Source organism: Ursus arctos, unplaced genomic scaffold, assembly GCF_023065955.2.
Source record: "Ursus arctos isolate Adak ecotype North America unplaced genomic scaffold, UrsArc2.0 scaffold_3, whole genome shotgun sequence".
NCBI lineage: Eukaryota > Metazoa > Chordata > Mammalia > Carnivora > Ursidae > Ursus > Ursus arctos.
The window spans coordinates 69,996,875-70,012,906 of record NW_026622985.1 but is presented as its reverse complement, the minus strand read 5'-3'; the positions used below and the strand labels follow the sequence as shown (position 1 = coordinate 70,012,906).

The 16,032-nt window shown below is 37.5% G+C and overlaps 2 protein-coding genes across 2 annotated transcripts in view; one reads left to right on the top strand and one right to left on the bottom strand.

The window, feature by feature from the left end:
- The window catches only part of TFEC (transcription factor EC), a 623,128-nt gene that overhangs the window by 151,777 nt on the left and 455,319 nt on the right, over nucleotides 1-16,032 (top strand). The gene's annotated exons all lie outside the window — the stretch shown is intronic.
- CAV2 (caveolin 2) lies at nucleotides 370-8,399 on the bottom strand. The gene is made up of 3 exons (XM_026509827.4): nucleotides 8,032-8,399; nucleotides 7,521-7,708; nucleotides 370-2,622 (listed from the first exon to the last, which is right to left on the bottom strand). The coding sequence occupies exons 1-3, from the start codon at nucleotides 8,179-8,181 to the stop codon at nucleotides 2,472-2,474; spliced, it is 489 nt and encodes a 162-aa protein (XP_026365612.1). The 5' UTR covers nucleotides 8,182-8,399; the 3' UTR covers nucleotides 370-2,471.

Here is a 16,032-nt window from a genome sequence, read left to right as displayed (position 1 = left end):
TTCGTGGTACCAGTATCCAAGTACATGTGATTTATATTGTTTTACTTTCTTATTTAAAAAATTGAAAACAGAAATATCAGTTTATTTAGGATTAGCGAGAGACATTCATTTCATGAGGAAGATGAAGTATGTTGGGTTTGTGAACAATTCATTGTGTATACTATTCATAAAATGATAGAAAATTTATAGGGAACCTGTTTATGTGCTGGGAAAACAAATAAGTAAATTACCAATCCCATAATTTTTCACAAATACATTCCTGAATAAGCAGTAACTCATGTATTTTTTTCTATTATGGGTTTTTAACAAGGTTTAAAAGGTTCTTTATTGATCAGTTTCATATCTAATGTAATAAAAACAATGAACACATTTTACGGGTTTTTAGAAAGTTTATTACAGATACTCATCATCTATTTGCCCCACACCCAAATAAAAGAGCCAACATATTTGCACATGAAACCAGATCCACTTGGTACAAAATTTCAGTCTTTGAAATAAAATAGTTAATGGCAAATCTCAATAAAAATTCATTTTGATGAATAATCAATGCTATTCAGAAATAAGAAAATCATATGTCTCACTTGTTAAAAGTTAATGAGTTTGTTATATATTTTGGCTTTAAAACTTATTGATAGCTATTTGAAAAGATATTATTTATTTAAGCTTATGATTTATTTAAATTCATATTTTATGAATCAGATACTTTTGGCCAATCAACATATCCAAATATTTTTTAAAACACTTTAAATACAACTATATAGTTGTATAGTTTATAATATAACTATAAAGTCACGAGACTCATCATTTTAACTAACATAATAAAATCGATGTAGTCAAATAATGTAGATCATTAAGGTAATGATCATGAGAATCTTTTCTAAGGATGCTACAATAGCCTAGAGGCAGTTTTGAAGTCTCTTTTGTAGCTATCCTCAAAAGGATAGTTTTTATAATTTAATCATTTGTTTACTTTGGCCCCCAATAGTATTCCAGTTAAATCATCCTTTATATTTCAGTATGGCAATGTGGAAAAGTAAAATTAATCTTCATTGAATGAAGACTTGTCATCTATGAAGATATTCAAAGGAATGTTAATTCAGGTTCTGATAATAATTTGAGCATTTACACTCCTTTAAGATATGTAAATTATAGTAGCCAGTTACTTCATAGACATCTTTTGTACATGCCTATCATTTTGGAATAATGAGATTTTTAAAATAACAGTGATTCATAACATTGAAATAGGACTCTACAATTAAAAAATGATAAGAATAATTTTATACTGTGTAATAAATCCCATATCAGGCAACATCTTGAAAGTCTATATCTGTTAGTCTTTTACATATGTATGTTGCTTGACAACTTTCCTATAAGTCTCTCTCCATGAATCACTGTAGTTGAAGTAGTACTTAAGTGTCAGAAATAGCCTTTATGTAAAATGTAATCAAATAGCACCAGTATTACTTGAAGGTAAAGTGAGACATTAACAGGAACGCAGAATACAGGTTGTTTAATTTCTAACTACAAGAGAGAAAGCATCTCCCAGATGAAATACCAATTAGATTTGGATTATTTTTAAGGTTACAACCAGGAAAAGTTCAGTCATAAAACATTTCAGGATTTTGCTTGGAAAAGTTAGAAAGAAAAGCCTAGTATATAGCTTTTTAAATTCTATTCCCCAAAAAGATATATATGCTTACATAATCAAGACAGTGCAATCTCACCAATAAAGTTCCCCATGAAAGAGATATTTACTCATTCTATATATTAGTTCAACAAGATAATATATATAATAAATGTACTTAAAAGCAATCTGATTAGAGCAACATTTACATTAAGTACAAAATATACAGTAAAATGAAACATCTTATTAAATAGACCTATAGGTTAACAATATCTTATTTAAAGGTACACACGTTCATGAATATATTTTCACATTTATTTGTCCTATTATATTTGGTAGCTCCTATCACCACTGTATGCTTTTGTTACTATAATTTCTAGAATCTTTGTATATTTTTTCTGTAAGTATTCCCATGACTTTATCTGCAAAGGTAATTTTAAAAGTATTACTTTCAGAGTAAAAAAAATAAGAAATTCCATATTTTTACAAGCAGTTGTGCACAAACCTATTATAGTGTTTGAGAAATGTCCCTTGATCTTTATAAATTCATTATTATAAAATGTATACTTTTGTACTAAAGTAAAAACTATCTGCCTTTAAAATTAAGTGTTGCCAACCTACTGTATAATTCTGGCTCTAAAGTTAGATAATGAAATCCTTGGCTATTAATTAGAAAAGCATTTTTTGAAAAGATCTGCCAATAAACATTTCTAAATGTGGTTGCCCATCTTAAAAATTTTCTTAATTAGAACAGCTGGGAACACTTAGAACAGAACAGTAGTGCTTTTACATTATAACAACAAAGAAGTATTACAGTATCCAAATCTCCAGACCTAGGGTCCAAGTTTCAGTCATGACTCAGTTGTAAGCTGACAGAAGAGAAGCTGCGTCCTACACTTGTACACAATGGGGCAATGACAACATCTGTTACACTCTTCCATATTGTCTGCACCGAAGGCAGGACCATTAGGCAGGTCTTTACAAAAGGCATTATAATCCTGGAATGGAAGAAGAGATTTGTGTGAGGATTATTGGTGTTGCCGAATAAGGCCACTGACTCTTGCCCATGCGTGAAAAGATATAATAAAGGCCTAATTCACCTAAATTTGAACATTTGAAACAAATAAATAAACAGTGACCCACATAGTGATAAGATGCACAGAGATATGTTGCTTAAAAAAATAAACAGGCATGTAGATGATAACACCAGAATTCTTTCTGTAGGTGGCATGCTATCTGAAACAGTAAAACAAAAAAATAAATAAAACAGTAAATGTACCTACCTGATCTCTGCCCCTAAACGTTAACCTGCTTAATTCTTCATAGTTCCCTCAAGTTCTACTTGCTGGTCGCCTTTCCTGTTGCCTCATTCTACTTCCCTACCCCTTGGGCCGGGCTGGGTTAGATACTCCTTTTTTGTCCTTCTTAAGTACTAAAACAAGATTTCTTCATCCTCAAATTTACCAAAAGGTATCATAAGTAGATGGCTATGCTTCTGTCTTTCCTACAGAGTGGAAGCTCTTTAAGTGAAGATATTCTTGACCTTTATTAAAGGTTGGGCTGAAGTGACTTTAGCATTGTCATACTTAATATTACTGATTTTTTCATAATTACATACACTGAAAAGAGCTGTGTGGTAGAGTTGAAAGAACCCTGCAATTATGTCAGAACTCTTAGATAAAACAATACAAAACAAAACAAAACAAAATAAAAAAACCTAGACTATCCTGAAATTATTTTTTCCATATGTCTTTTCTTAAGATAAGTGTAATTGTTCACATTCCTCAAGCTGATTTTCTTTATAATCCTCTGAATAATGCTCTCTGTTGTAGTAGTGCTATTTGAGCACAAAAGTATCTTTGAATTCTCAGGAATTGCTGGTAGCCTCAATGGAATTTTTATTATTATCTGGATGGGCACAAGGAAGTAAGGTTGATTTTCTTGGTTTGCTATTAAAATGTGACTTAAATAAAGGTCTATTGTGTTTTAGCCAACAGTGAAGGAAGATCAGGCAACTGTCTGATGGATTAAGATATTTTTAGAATACTGAATTATTCATATGGATTGCATACACATTTATTTTTATCTCATATTTTGTTCTAAGCACTAAAGACTTACATTTTTAAAGAAAATGAATTACTAGGTGTTTCAAAGCTAAACAGTTGAATAGAAACCCGAATGATGACAACTTTTGACTTCTTATCCCATTATGTTTCTCATTGATGTGTGGCCTTGGGCATATAACTACAAAGGACAGTTGAACAGGAGCTCTTACAGATCGGCTATAAGGAATAACACTTACTACGCACCCTTAAAATGTCTATATGATGCTGTCATTATAATGTGTATATGATGATGATAAGTAGAACAATTTGAAGTCAGAATATATAGTGAAAACAAAACCATCTCAAATTGATGTATGGTAAGACTACAGTTTAAATCAGAAAGCCTCCTAAAAAAAATAAAATAAAATAAAAAAATCAGAAAGCTTCCTAACCAATTCTACTTCAGTGAGAATACAATATGCTTTCCACTCTTCCTTAGGCTGAGACATTTTCTATCCCATAACTTCTTAGATCTCTATGTCCTAAAAGGAATGAAGCACAGGACAAAAGTGGACTTTCCAGTTCAGCAAAGTATGGCTGCTTACATTTGAGACTTCAGGTGATAGGACGTGGTAAACTCATTTTAATTTTATTTTAAGTTGTTCTCTCACTGTGGGTCAGAGGATCTAATGATCCAAACACTCCTTTTTTTTTTTTTTTTTTAAGGTTTTATTTATTTATCTGGGGGGGGGGGAGAGAGAGAGAGCGCACAAGGAGAGTGAAGGGCAGAGGGAGAAGCAGATTCCCCGCTGAGCAGGGAGCTTGATGGGAGACTCAATTCAGGGACTCCTGGATCATGACCTGAGCCAAAGGCAGACGCTTAACCTACTTAGCCACCCAGGCACCCGATCCAAACACTTCTTAAAGAAATCTTATAATTTCTTTGATTATACATTCCTTCATTGGACAAAGCCCTTGGGACAGAAACTTTTACTTAGCTTTGTATTACTATAGTGTCATGTAGATTGCATTGTCATCGCAATTTGCTGTATTAAAAATCTCTTCTAGAAGCGAAATTGCTGCTACTATATTTCTATAAGTTGGGCTATCTATTTGAATTGCATCCCAGCAAACACAGGGTAAGGGAGCTCCAGCCTCATTTCTTTGATATGATCGCCTTGTGACCAATAATCTGCTGTTGCCAAAGGTGGTTATCTAAGTCTGAATGCGGTATTGTATCAAAACAACCCACTGGTCCCTCATGACCTGTATTTCTGACCTAGGATCCAACATCACCAGATTTGAGTTCTGGGGTTTTTTGTTGTTGTTATTTGTTTGTTTAAGAATCTAAAATCAGATCCATTGTGATGATGTGATGTGGTTTGAGTATCTATTACTGCGTACTTTCATAGTTTGGTTCCCAGCCTCTTGGTAATAACAACCCCTACCCCCCTGGAAAAGGAAAAAAAAGGAAGAAGGGGAAGTGAAACAATGCAGAAGAAAGGCTTATTCAAATAGGGTTTTGTTTTTTTTTTTCCATAAGGTCTCTCCTTGATCTGGTCTTATCATGTCATGGGAATGTAATCTATTAATGATAAATCTATTTTATCAAGATATAAACTAACTTTTAAGCATTTTTTTGTTTGAAGTAACTCCTCTACTTGCAATCTCAGTTGCCTGATGATGAATGGATGATTGTTAAATATTAATGACCCACATGAATGTAATTTGAAAAACAAGCTGAGGTTAAATAATACATTTTATGTGTCTGAAAAAGAAATGGTTTGATGATTCACCATTAGAAGTGCTGCACACACAAAAAAACCACCTTCTGTTTTCAGGTCAGCCAGGTGAAGAGAAGCATCATTTGGTAATATCTTTCCACCATTTAGTAAATGAAAACCATTTTGTTTTCAATTCCTCAGCGAGCGCTTTAGGAAAGCCCAGCTTTGTTGATTATAACTATGACACTCTTTATTTCCAAACAGCTTAATAGCCAACATTTCACAATATGTTATGTGGTCACTCAGTTTTCCACAGTTTTGAAAGAGGTTAGATGACTGGTTTGGGTTAATTAGGAATCCAAAATTTTATGTGTTGGCTTAGGCCTCTTTTAAAAAATCCATGTGCTAATGTCAGAATATGAGCTAACTATACATCTGGTCTTTGTGCATTTGCTTATGTATAAAGGCAAAGATTTGCATTCCTCTGGCAGTCTTTTGGCACTTTCAGTATATTTTAGTTGTTTTCCATCTTTAGTGATCAAATTAAGTTGGTGTTCTTTGTCCTTTACTTATTTGGTGAATTTTTATTTATGCTTTTTTTCCTTTTTTAAAAAGATTTATTTATTTATTTTAGAGAGAGAGACAGCCTGCAAATAAGGGGAGGGACAAAGGGAGAGGGAGAGAAAGAATCCTCCAGCAGACTCCATGTTGAGCGCCAAGCCTGGCGCAAGGTTCAGTCTCTTGACCCTGAGATCATGACCTGAGCTGAAATCAAGAGTTGGCCGCTTAACCAATTGAGCCACCCAGGCACCCAGAATTTTTATTTATCCTTTAAAAGACTTTTTAGACTCCTTTTTCCCTATGAAGCCTTCCCAGTGCCTCCCTCTTCCTCAACAGTTTTAACAGAGTTTTCCTCAGCACCTGCTTCCTCAGCATCTACATCTACATCCTAGCCGCTGCCCTGATATGCTGAGTAAACTGAAGGCAGATCCTACATCTTACTCATCCTTGGCCCAGTGCCCAGCACAAACTAAGCACTCAATAAATTTATCTGGTTGAGGTAACTAGCTAGCTAAGTAACTAAAGGAAATTGATTTACAAAGTAAAGGGGAATTGAGAATAATTTTGTAACTTCTAACAATGAACACAACATGTGTTAGGGTGTGGCAATGCCATATAAAGTGACTAAGAAAGACATGGAGGCATTTAGGATTATACATTTTGCCAGGACTGCCCTAAAGCACAATCTTGACAGCTGTTGCAATACTGGGGGATGATCAGAATGTTCTTTCTCTCAGGACAAAGTGGATATCTTTTAAAACAATAACATTTTCCTTTAAAAATTTATTAATGCTTAAAATGTTCTCCAAAGTTTTATGATGCATTTTGAGTGTGAATAAAGTTACTCAAAACATCCTATTAATGCCCAGTAGGTCTCTATATTTATTTTCCCTTTAAGTTGATGCCACTCCCCATGTTGTCTCATAGGTAAAAAGTAACTTGGAGGCCTTCTCATTGCATTATCCTGCAGCTTGAGTTTTCATTCATTTCTGTTGGGGGCCCCTCACCTTAATTGCACACACACCGCATCTCCTCTGGCCTCATCCTTGCCATTTGCTAGTGGCAGGATTAGAGTAGCCCCTCCATAGCACCGCTTAACCAGGCCTGATACCCTTGTTCAATTATAGTGTCACTGGCATTTTTCTCAGAGTTCACTTTTGTTTTAGTCCAAGCGCATGTGGTGACTGAATAAAAGGTGATGAAAGAAAGAAGAGGCTTGCCCAGAACCACTGGCACAAGTCGTAACTCAGCTCTATAAGAGAACAGCCTGTGGCAGGAAGCACGGCCTCCAGGTCTCCACCTCCACAGTCAGCTGGGCCTTATTAACATCAGAAGGAAAATCACTCCGGAGGACAGAGGAACATTACTTGTTTAAACTCTTAGCCCAACCTATGATTCTAAAGAAAGCACACTGCCCTTCAAGGCCTCCCAGTTCTTGCTACTGCAGCGAGCTGATGCATGTTTTTCTTGCAAACAGGCCTTGGGAGAGGGGAGTGCAGGGGGCAGGTGGCAAAGAACATTCCTACTTTTCAGAAAGTCGGTCCACCCCGGTATGCCCCTTCTCACCAGATGTGCAGACAGCTGAGGGTGGCAAAGAGAATTCCTGCAGCGAAGGCCATGGGGATAGCCAGGAACAAGGTCAGGAACTTGTAGATCACGTATTTGCTAATTTCAAAGAGGGCATGGCTGCAAATCCACACTTTGTCAAAGGAGTGCGTAGACACCGGCTCTGCAATCACATCCTCGAAGCCCACCTGCAAAGGCAAGACACAGGGATCCCCAACTGTCACCCAACCTGAAGCCCGGGGACCAGGAGTGCTCCAGTGGAAGAAGCGAGAAGGAAGGAGCTGGCTGGGGTGCCCTCCCTTCTCTTAGGGTGAGGTTGGGCACACAGGAATTTGGCTAAGAATTCCTAATTACACAGGCGGCCCCACGGCATGTGAATTCCGGGTCCCGGACCCGGCTGGGCTGATCCAGTGGCGAGGCTGGGGGTTGGGGTTCGGGCAGGGGTAAAGGGGGCACCCTGCCCCCAAGCCGTGGCGGGGCCAAGGTTACGGCCCGCCCCAGGCTTCTTCACCTTGAGATGCGAGTTGAGCCGGTGGGGATCCCGGTCGGAGCCCGAGTCCGCGAATTTATCCAGGTCGGCGTAGTCGACGCCGCTGTGGCGGCTGTAGGCATCGTCGTCCATGAAGAGCTGGACGTCTGCCTTCTCGGTCTCCAGCCCCATCGCAGCGATCGGTGCGCGGCGGCTGCTGCAGCCCGGCCCGCGCGGCCTCCCCTTCCCGTCGCGCACGGCCCCGCCCCGCCTTGCCTCTCCCGGCGAGTCCCGGGCGGCGGCTGCTTCCCGCTGCCGGCTACTGCCCTGGTGGGGGCCTGACCCGAGCCCCGCCTCGCTGACCGGCCTGAGGGGCGGGAACCGGACGCAGCCGGAGAGGTGGCTCCCGCCCGGAGAGTCCCGCCGCCACTTTTTGGCCGGGTCTACATCTGCCTCCCGGCCGGGAATGATCCCAACAGGCACATTCCGGCTCTGCACAGGCGGATGAAGCGTGCCCTGGGGACCGGGACCCGTATTCCCGCCACAGAGGAGCCGGAGAGCCCGCTGGGTCTTATCGCTTAAACGCTTAGAACTGAGATTCTTAAGGGCTGTCCAGGGATGATGGACTTCCTGCAGGGAGGCAGCTAGATGGTTAGGAGTGCGGGTATTCAATCACAGGGTTTGTCTTAGCCTCCCTGCTCTACCGTTTACTGTGTGTGCTCAGGACCTCAGCTACCTCCTCGTAAAATGGGAGCAACTGGGGGCGCCTGGCTGGCTCAGGTCGTGATCCCATGGTTCTGCTCAGCAGAGAGCCTGCTTCTCCCTCTGCCCCTCCCCCCTGCTTGGGATCTCTGTCTCTCTCAGATAAATACATAAAAGTCTTTTTTAAAAAATGGGAGCAATTGTTCCTGCTTCATAGAGTTGTGGCTTGAGAATTAAATTCCTGTAAAACTCTTACATGATCTCTAATACACAGGACACACCTGTTTGCCAGGCAATCGCACAAGTGCTAGAGGATCCAGGAAGCACATCAGTTATTCAGCTATCCCAGTGTACACAGATGTGGGAGCCTGCTGGAGGCAAGGGGAGGAAATGGAATTGCTTTGGTGAGCTCCGTGCCCCTAGGAGTTTGCACTCTCAAAGTGGAGAGGAGGTCTCTCTCTCTTTTTTTTTTATTTTCTAAATTAAAACGCTTGATTTGCCTTTGAATGAAGCCCTGTTGAAAAGATGTCAGGTATCTCCAACATGCTGTCACATACACAACTACCTGAAGGAAACATGTGATCAGACCCCTACCATAAAGCCACTCTGCAGTAGAAGAACCCGACTGCTGAGTGCTCACTCAAAAGCTTTCAGAAGGGAAGAGTGTGCATGTTTATAAAGGCTTCAAAGTCTGGTGGCCTTAGACACTTGTTTGGGGAGGGAAAGTACTTAGTGAAAATTTGCCAAAAGCAAAAGGGCCTTAGACTTGTGAGGGTGCCTGCTGCTTGCTCAGGGCCTGAGACATAGTAGGAACTCACTTAAGTATTGCTGAAATACAGTGTATTTGGAACTTACTGCACGTATTAAATCCTGGTGTGTGAACTGGATTTGAAGAACTACTTATTCAGAAAAAAAAAAAGACTATTTTTGAAACAATAAAAATATATGCAGAGAGCAGGATCTGAATAGGAAAAATATTTTGGAGCCAAAACCTCAGTATTTCTAATAATTAAATGGATAGCAGTGTTGTAACCCCACGGTTGAATCTCATGCCTGTCATCGTGCCCCTCTTGTCTCAGAGGTGGTCCTGCTTGCCCATTCTCTTCTTTTCTTATTTTTCTTTCCCAATTTTATTCACGTTCAGTTCATTCCAAAGTAATGACTTAGACATTTTGCTTATTGCTTTTTCTATCCTTCTCTACCTCTTCCTTTCACCTAAGCAGACTGACTCTAAGAGTTGGGGCTCTTCTAGAGTTGTTACCCAAAAACTGTTTATCAAAGTGAATAGAAGAAATTAATACTTAAGAAAATTCATAATAATGATTACCAGGAAAAGGAAAAGAAATGAGTTTAAGCTAGCTAACATTTTGTAAAAGTTTATTTTCCTTAAAATAATCCTAGATTTTAAGATATTGCTGAAGAAGAAAGTCATTCCCATAGTGCTAGAGTGAGTTTAAGCAATGGCTCAAAATCTGGCTAAGCTTCTTTCCTTTCTTTGTCTTCTGATCACGTTTACATTTCCAGTGGGATTAGTAAGACATTTGCAATAGTTATCAGAAGTAATTGACTCATTTTTCAGGCATCAGGGCCAGGAGGCCAAAAAGTAGAAGAAATTAACATTGTCTTAATGGGACAACTTAGATTATAGATTCATTCGTAAAATGGTTAATTATGAAAATGTGACTCTAAAACCTAAGCTAAAAGAAACCCATCTAGGTTTGTCATATTTAGCATAGAGCTTAAAAAAGAGGGATTCACTCACTCATCCACTATCACATTTTTATTGAGCACCTCCCCCATGGGTTGATCTGTGTGAGGTTCTTATTTTGATGAATTTCTTCTTCTTTTCATCATTGTAATACCATAGATTTTTTGAGAGGAGCTATAAAAATGATTTTGCTTATCTTATTAATAGATGCTTAGGAAATGTTAGCTACTATTCTCAAGGAGTTTAAACCAGTGATTACCAAGGCAAATGGTCCCTACTAACTGGAAGGGAAATCTACCAAGAAAGGGAGAAGACAGGAAGTGAGTTGGAGCTAAATGGCTGAGCACACTCTAGTGTCTCCCAAATCACAGGATTACTCCTTCAATAGCTTACTTTAGGTTTTTTTTTTTTTTCGATTGCTTTATAACCAAGGGAACTAAAAAATTTCACAATAAATATATGCTGTTATATTCATCTTCTAGCTGTTAAAACTTCTGACAAGATTTTCAGATGGCATTTTAATATATTTGAAGAATAACAACTTGGTAATTGATTAGTTTTTATGAGTTGGATAGTTTATAATTCTTTTGTTCCTTACTTTTCTCAGTGTATTGTCTGAGAAAGGTGATTTTTCTGGTTCATTGAAAATTGTATGTGAATGCCTTTATGAATAAAAATAGCTAAATTTTTACCCTCCACTCTTTCTTTCCTTTCCCTCTTCCATTCCCTCCCCTTCCTCTCCTTCCCTTTTCCTTCCTTCCTTCCTTCCTTCCTTCCTTCCTTTCGTAAATCACAAAGGTGTCATTTTTTCATTGCGTGTAACTTACATATAACTTTAGGCAGGGTTTGTTTTTCAAACTGCCATTGTGAAATGGGTTATTAATGAAAATAATAAAGACTCCTTAATTTCACCATACGGTATTATGAATTAATAATGTTTAAAACATTTGGAGTAGACTAGGTTTTCTCAACGTCAACACTATTGACATTTTGGGTCAGATCCCTCGTTGTTGTGAGGGACTGTCTTGTGCATTGCAGGGTGTTTAGCAGCATTTCTGCCCTCTGCCCACTAGTTGCCAATAGCACTCCCCAGTTACAGCAACCAAAAACATTTCCAGACATTGCCAAATGTCCCCTGGGGGCCAACGTCACCTTTCCCCTCCTTTCCTAGGCTGAGAACCCTTAGATAGGACGTTGTTGGAACAGTTCTTCATGTGAATGGGAAAAATTAAGCTCCGGCTGTCCATTTACAAACCCATGCTTAAGATAAATCTCAGAATCGTAACACTAATTTGTCAGAAATTCCAGGGATTTTTGAAATTAAACTTAAGGATACTAGTTTGCTCTCTTAAGTTTTCAGAAGAACCCTTTATCATTGATTAGTTACAGATTTTCAATACCATGCTGGTATTATTTGAGGGATACATATACCTCATTTAGAGACCAACAAGAAGCAACTGCCAGGCCCTGTCTACCTTGCAACCTCCTGCTCTACCCTCATATGGGCCAGAATGGTTTGAATAATCATAGTTAGAAAAATGAAATTTGGGACTTCTAGATTCCCTCAGGTTGTAAGGTTTAGTAATTTTTGAGACTCTTCAGCAACTGAATAGCTTTTCAAGTTTTAGGTGACCTTATCAGAGAAGTCCATGGACCTGTTAGTGAACAGCCAGGCAATTGCTTAAGCATCTCTTCCCAGACTTGCTTACTATCAGCAAGGACTAAGCCTGAGAAATTTGGAAAGACTTCCAGTGTCCTGTGTGACCTATTCTCTCTGTGGATAGTGGTCTTCCCATAAACTGTTTCTTGCATTACTCCATGTCCCCTAGTCCTTCTTCATCAGTGTATCTTTTCATCTTCTCCCCTCTCCATCCCCACCCTCCAGTTATCCCTTCCTCAATACACAGGACAGCCTCCCACAAAACAGTTTAAAGTAACAGATAAAAAAGTACCTATTATTAAAGTTATTCAATAATCAACTGTTGTGGGGTGGTACCAGATAGTTTTATGGCATTTAATTAAAGCTTATTAATTTTTTTTCTTACCCATCACTTGTCTTTTTGTCTACATTCTGGGTAAAATTAGTCTTGTACCAGTGAACCAGGGAAATTTTAGTTTAATATTAAGACATAGTCATTTGTTTGTAATTAGTGCCAACTTAATCTTCTGGCTGTTTCAAATAGCACCTCTTCTGGCCAAAAACCTCTTTTCATACACAAGAATTTCCAGAATTAATTTTTGTTTGGAAATACTTAACTAATAGAAATAGACAGGGAAAAGTACACTCTTAAAAAGTCTATATTCGTGATTAGAGCTGAGAGGATAGGTCATTCCATTCTTATTCAAAACAATGTATGACAATTAAGTTCAGATTTATTTTATCCTGTTTTCCATAAGTAAAGGATGTTCCTGTTTAATCTTTTGAGTATCCCATTCATTTCTGGAATACTCTCTATATAAATAAGACATGTGCATAGGACTTTGATATTTTATCTTTCCAGAACATGAAATAGGTGCTAATTAGCTTTTGGTGAGCACCAACTTTCAAGTTAACTTCTTAGTAAGTACAACTTCCTCTATATTCAAATAGGAACATATTTCTATAAAGATGAATAGTTACATGTTTTCCAAATACCAACTGAAATGTGTATAGTAAGATTACTAATTATTGAAACAACAGATCTAGAGGTTTTCTTGGCTTGGGGGTTTTATTTTGGACAGAAAAAGTATGGCTGAATTTGAAGCCGTTGTTTTCTCTAGTAATTCTTCTTTTTACAAACGTTATTTTACTTTCATTTAGAGTAAATGCCAATTTAAAAACATAACATAGCTCATCTACATTAGTCAAGAGAAAAAAGGATGGAATTTTTTTTTGTTTTGTTTCGTATAGTACATATTTCCAATATAAGAATAAAGACAAAAACATAGAATACCTTCCACCTGATTATTGTAAAGTAGTGTTTTAGTGTCTACTAGATGACCTTTAATGCTTGAGAGAGTCATCTGGGAATCAAGAGCAAAGGGAATCCAACTGCATGGAGCAGATGGAAGACTGGAAGACTGCCAATGGGTTGGGCAGGAGAATTTTTAGATTATATTTTTCTATCAGTAAATATGTGGGAAGAATTTTGTTTCTGCAGAGTTTACTAAAATAATATTTGTCTATTTCTGCTCTGTGGTTACACGAAACTATAAGGCATATTTTTATACTACTTAAAGGCACAAAATAAATTAAGCAATTTAGGTGTCTTTATCCACTCTTTCTGGGCCAGTGAAACCCAATTAGGCCGTCTGTCTGCCAAGTGCTTTTTAACTTCTGGGTTCCTTGTTTAGAACAGTGACAGGATTGCATCTAAAGGTAGATATTAAAGAAGTTACTCTATTTTTTTAAAGAAGTTACTCTATTAAATACATCATATATAGGACTATCGTCATTCTTGTGTCTGAAAAATTTTTCTCTAGTTAAACAATTAGTAAGTGAATAAATGTCTGATTTCAAAAGCAATTTTAATAAATGTTTGCATTTTCTTAGAAAGATAGGAATCCTTCAGAACATTCAGAACATTTTCATCATGCTAATCTCAAGAGAAACAATAAACTTTTCATTGAAGTATGCACTGTTTCCTATAACATCTATATTCATGTCACCTTCTCACTTTTGGGACATGATAATTATTTCTCAAATAGAGTGGGTGACATTTTCTCCTTACTACTAGTGAATGAATGTAAGATTCTGCTTGTCACTTGTTATCAGTCTACATACATTCACATAACACGTTTTACTAACAAGCATGCTTTTTCCTTTTTAAGAATTATTGTGATCATTGGAAACTGTTGGATAAACATGTCACTGAAAATAAACTTAGATAGTAAAACACTGTGGCCCTGAAAAACTGCACACTACTTTATTTGGAAATAGTAGAATTTGCAGAATGTTGCTGTAAAGGGCATGTTACTCAAATTACTTGGTTCTGAAGACTCTTACTATGAAAGCAAAGTATTTTCTGAAGGAGTAGAGCACAAATAGCTAAATGTTTGGGCCAAAAAATGGAGTTATTATTTTGTCACTTTGGAAAAGCTTATCCAGTTTCACCATGAATTATTGCAAGTCTTTTTTATTTAAAAAAATAGCATAAGAAAAGACATAAAGGTGACAAATGAATGCTAAGTTTAAATTATTTAGAATTATAGGATGCTGGTTATCTGTCAGAGTTCAACTATCTTTTAGGAATAGAATAAAATGCAGGTAAGTTCCTTTTAGGTGTAGGGAGATGTTTTAGGATATTAGAACCTCCTTTAGAGGCCTACACTCCTGCCATGGATCTTATTTTCTTCTAAGTTTCTTCGGTGTTTTCTTGTTGGTTTGTTTTTTCCTGCCAGAGAAAGTGTTTCCATGATGGAACTGTTCCTTTTTTCCTCCTCTCTTTTGTGCTTTCTTGCTCTCTTCTTTTCCATAATGTTATTTTCCCCAGTTACACAGTCTTGCTCATTAATCTCAGGGTTGGGAAGAACTTAGAGGTTCTAGACCAATGTTCACCCATCAACAAATCTTCATAATTGACCTTACAGATTGTTGGAATATTTACCAATGGGGAATTATTTCATAAGCAACCCAAATATGGTTGCTATAAAATTCTTCATTATTTGTTCCAGAGTCATCTATCAGAAATCCTTCCTTCCTTCTTCCCTTCCCTCCTCCCTCTCTTCCTCCCTCCTTCCTTCCTTCCTTCCATCCATCCATGCATCCATATAATTTTCTGCCTTCTATAGTTAAAACAAGAGTGTGAAATGTCAGCCCTTGAAGTGTTTGAAAGTAGTTTTTAAACACCAGCCCCTGTTCCTACTAAATCCCCTTTTTAACTGAACAGATTCATTTCCTGAAATTGTTTTTCACATGTCACTGTTCCCAAATGCTTCTTCTAATTCTTTTTCTTTGATCCTGTTCCTTATCTCAAAATCACACATAAAGCATAACACTTGGTCTGGGGTCTCAGCAGTATGGGGTAAAGCAAGCATACTGTATTTCCTTCTGTGTGTTGATTTCTAGACTGTTTGATTCTATCCTGGTGCTGATTCAAACTAATACCATAGGATATTAAACTTTCTAAATCTTTGGTATTCATTTGTATTTTGGTTAGGTCATCTCCTAATATGAAGAATTGATTATTTGACCTTAACAGGATGACTATATTATTCCTATTAAATTTCATCATGCTTTGAGTTTCTTTTCTTATTTTTGACAGTTTTCAGTGTATTACTTTATTGTTAATCTGTGATTTTGTTTATATCTTTATCCATAGTCACTGGTAAACTTTTGAATAGGGCCTGGTTGAGAACTGAGTTAGTTATAAATCATTCCAGTGTAATGGCTATAACTATTATCTATATGCTGATGATTGGAAACCTGTTCCTAAGCTTCAAATTTATATGTTCTGCTGAGAAATTTGACATCTCAAACTTTATACATACAAAACCTAGCTCTTGATTTCTACCACTGGTCATTCTCATCACATAGTTGGACAAACTCAAAGCCTATGAGTCAACTTGCATTCTTCCATTTTCCTCATTGCCTCTTTCCCCATCAAGCCAGTTAGTTTTACCTCCAAACCCAATGCTTTCACCTTCTTTAATTT

Excerpts from the sequence above, each read along its gene's own strand:
- CAV2 (XM_026509827.4), bottom strand. The coding sequence starts at position 8,181 with ATGGGGCTGGAGACCGAGAAGGCAGACGTCCAGCTCTTCATGGACGAC. Across the intron at positions 7,709-8,031 it reads GGCTCAACTCGCATCTCAAG|GTGGGCTTCGAGGATGTGAT; the intron begins GTGAAGAAGCCT and ends TTGCCTTTGCAG. Across the intron at positions 2,623-7,520 it reads CTCAGCTGTCTGCACATCTG|GATTATAATGCCTTTTGTAA; the intron begins GTGAGAAGGGGC and ends CTTCCATTCCAG.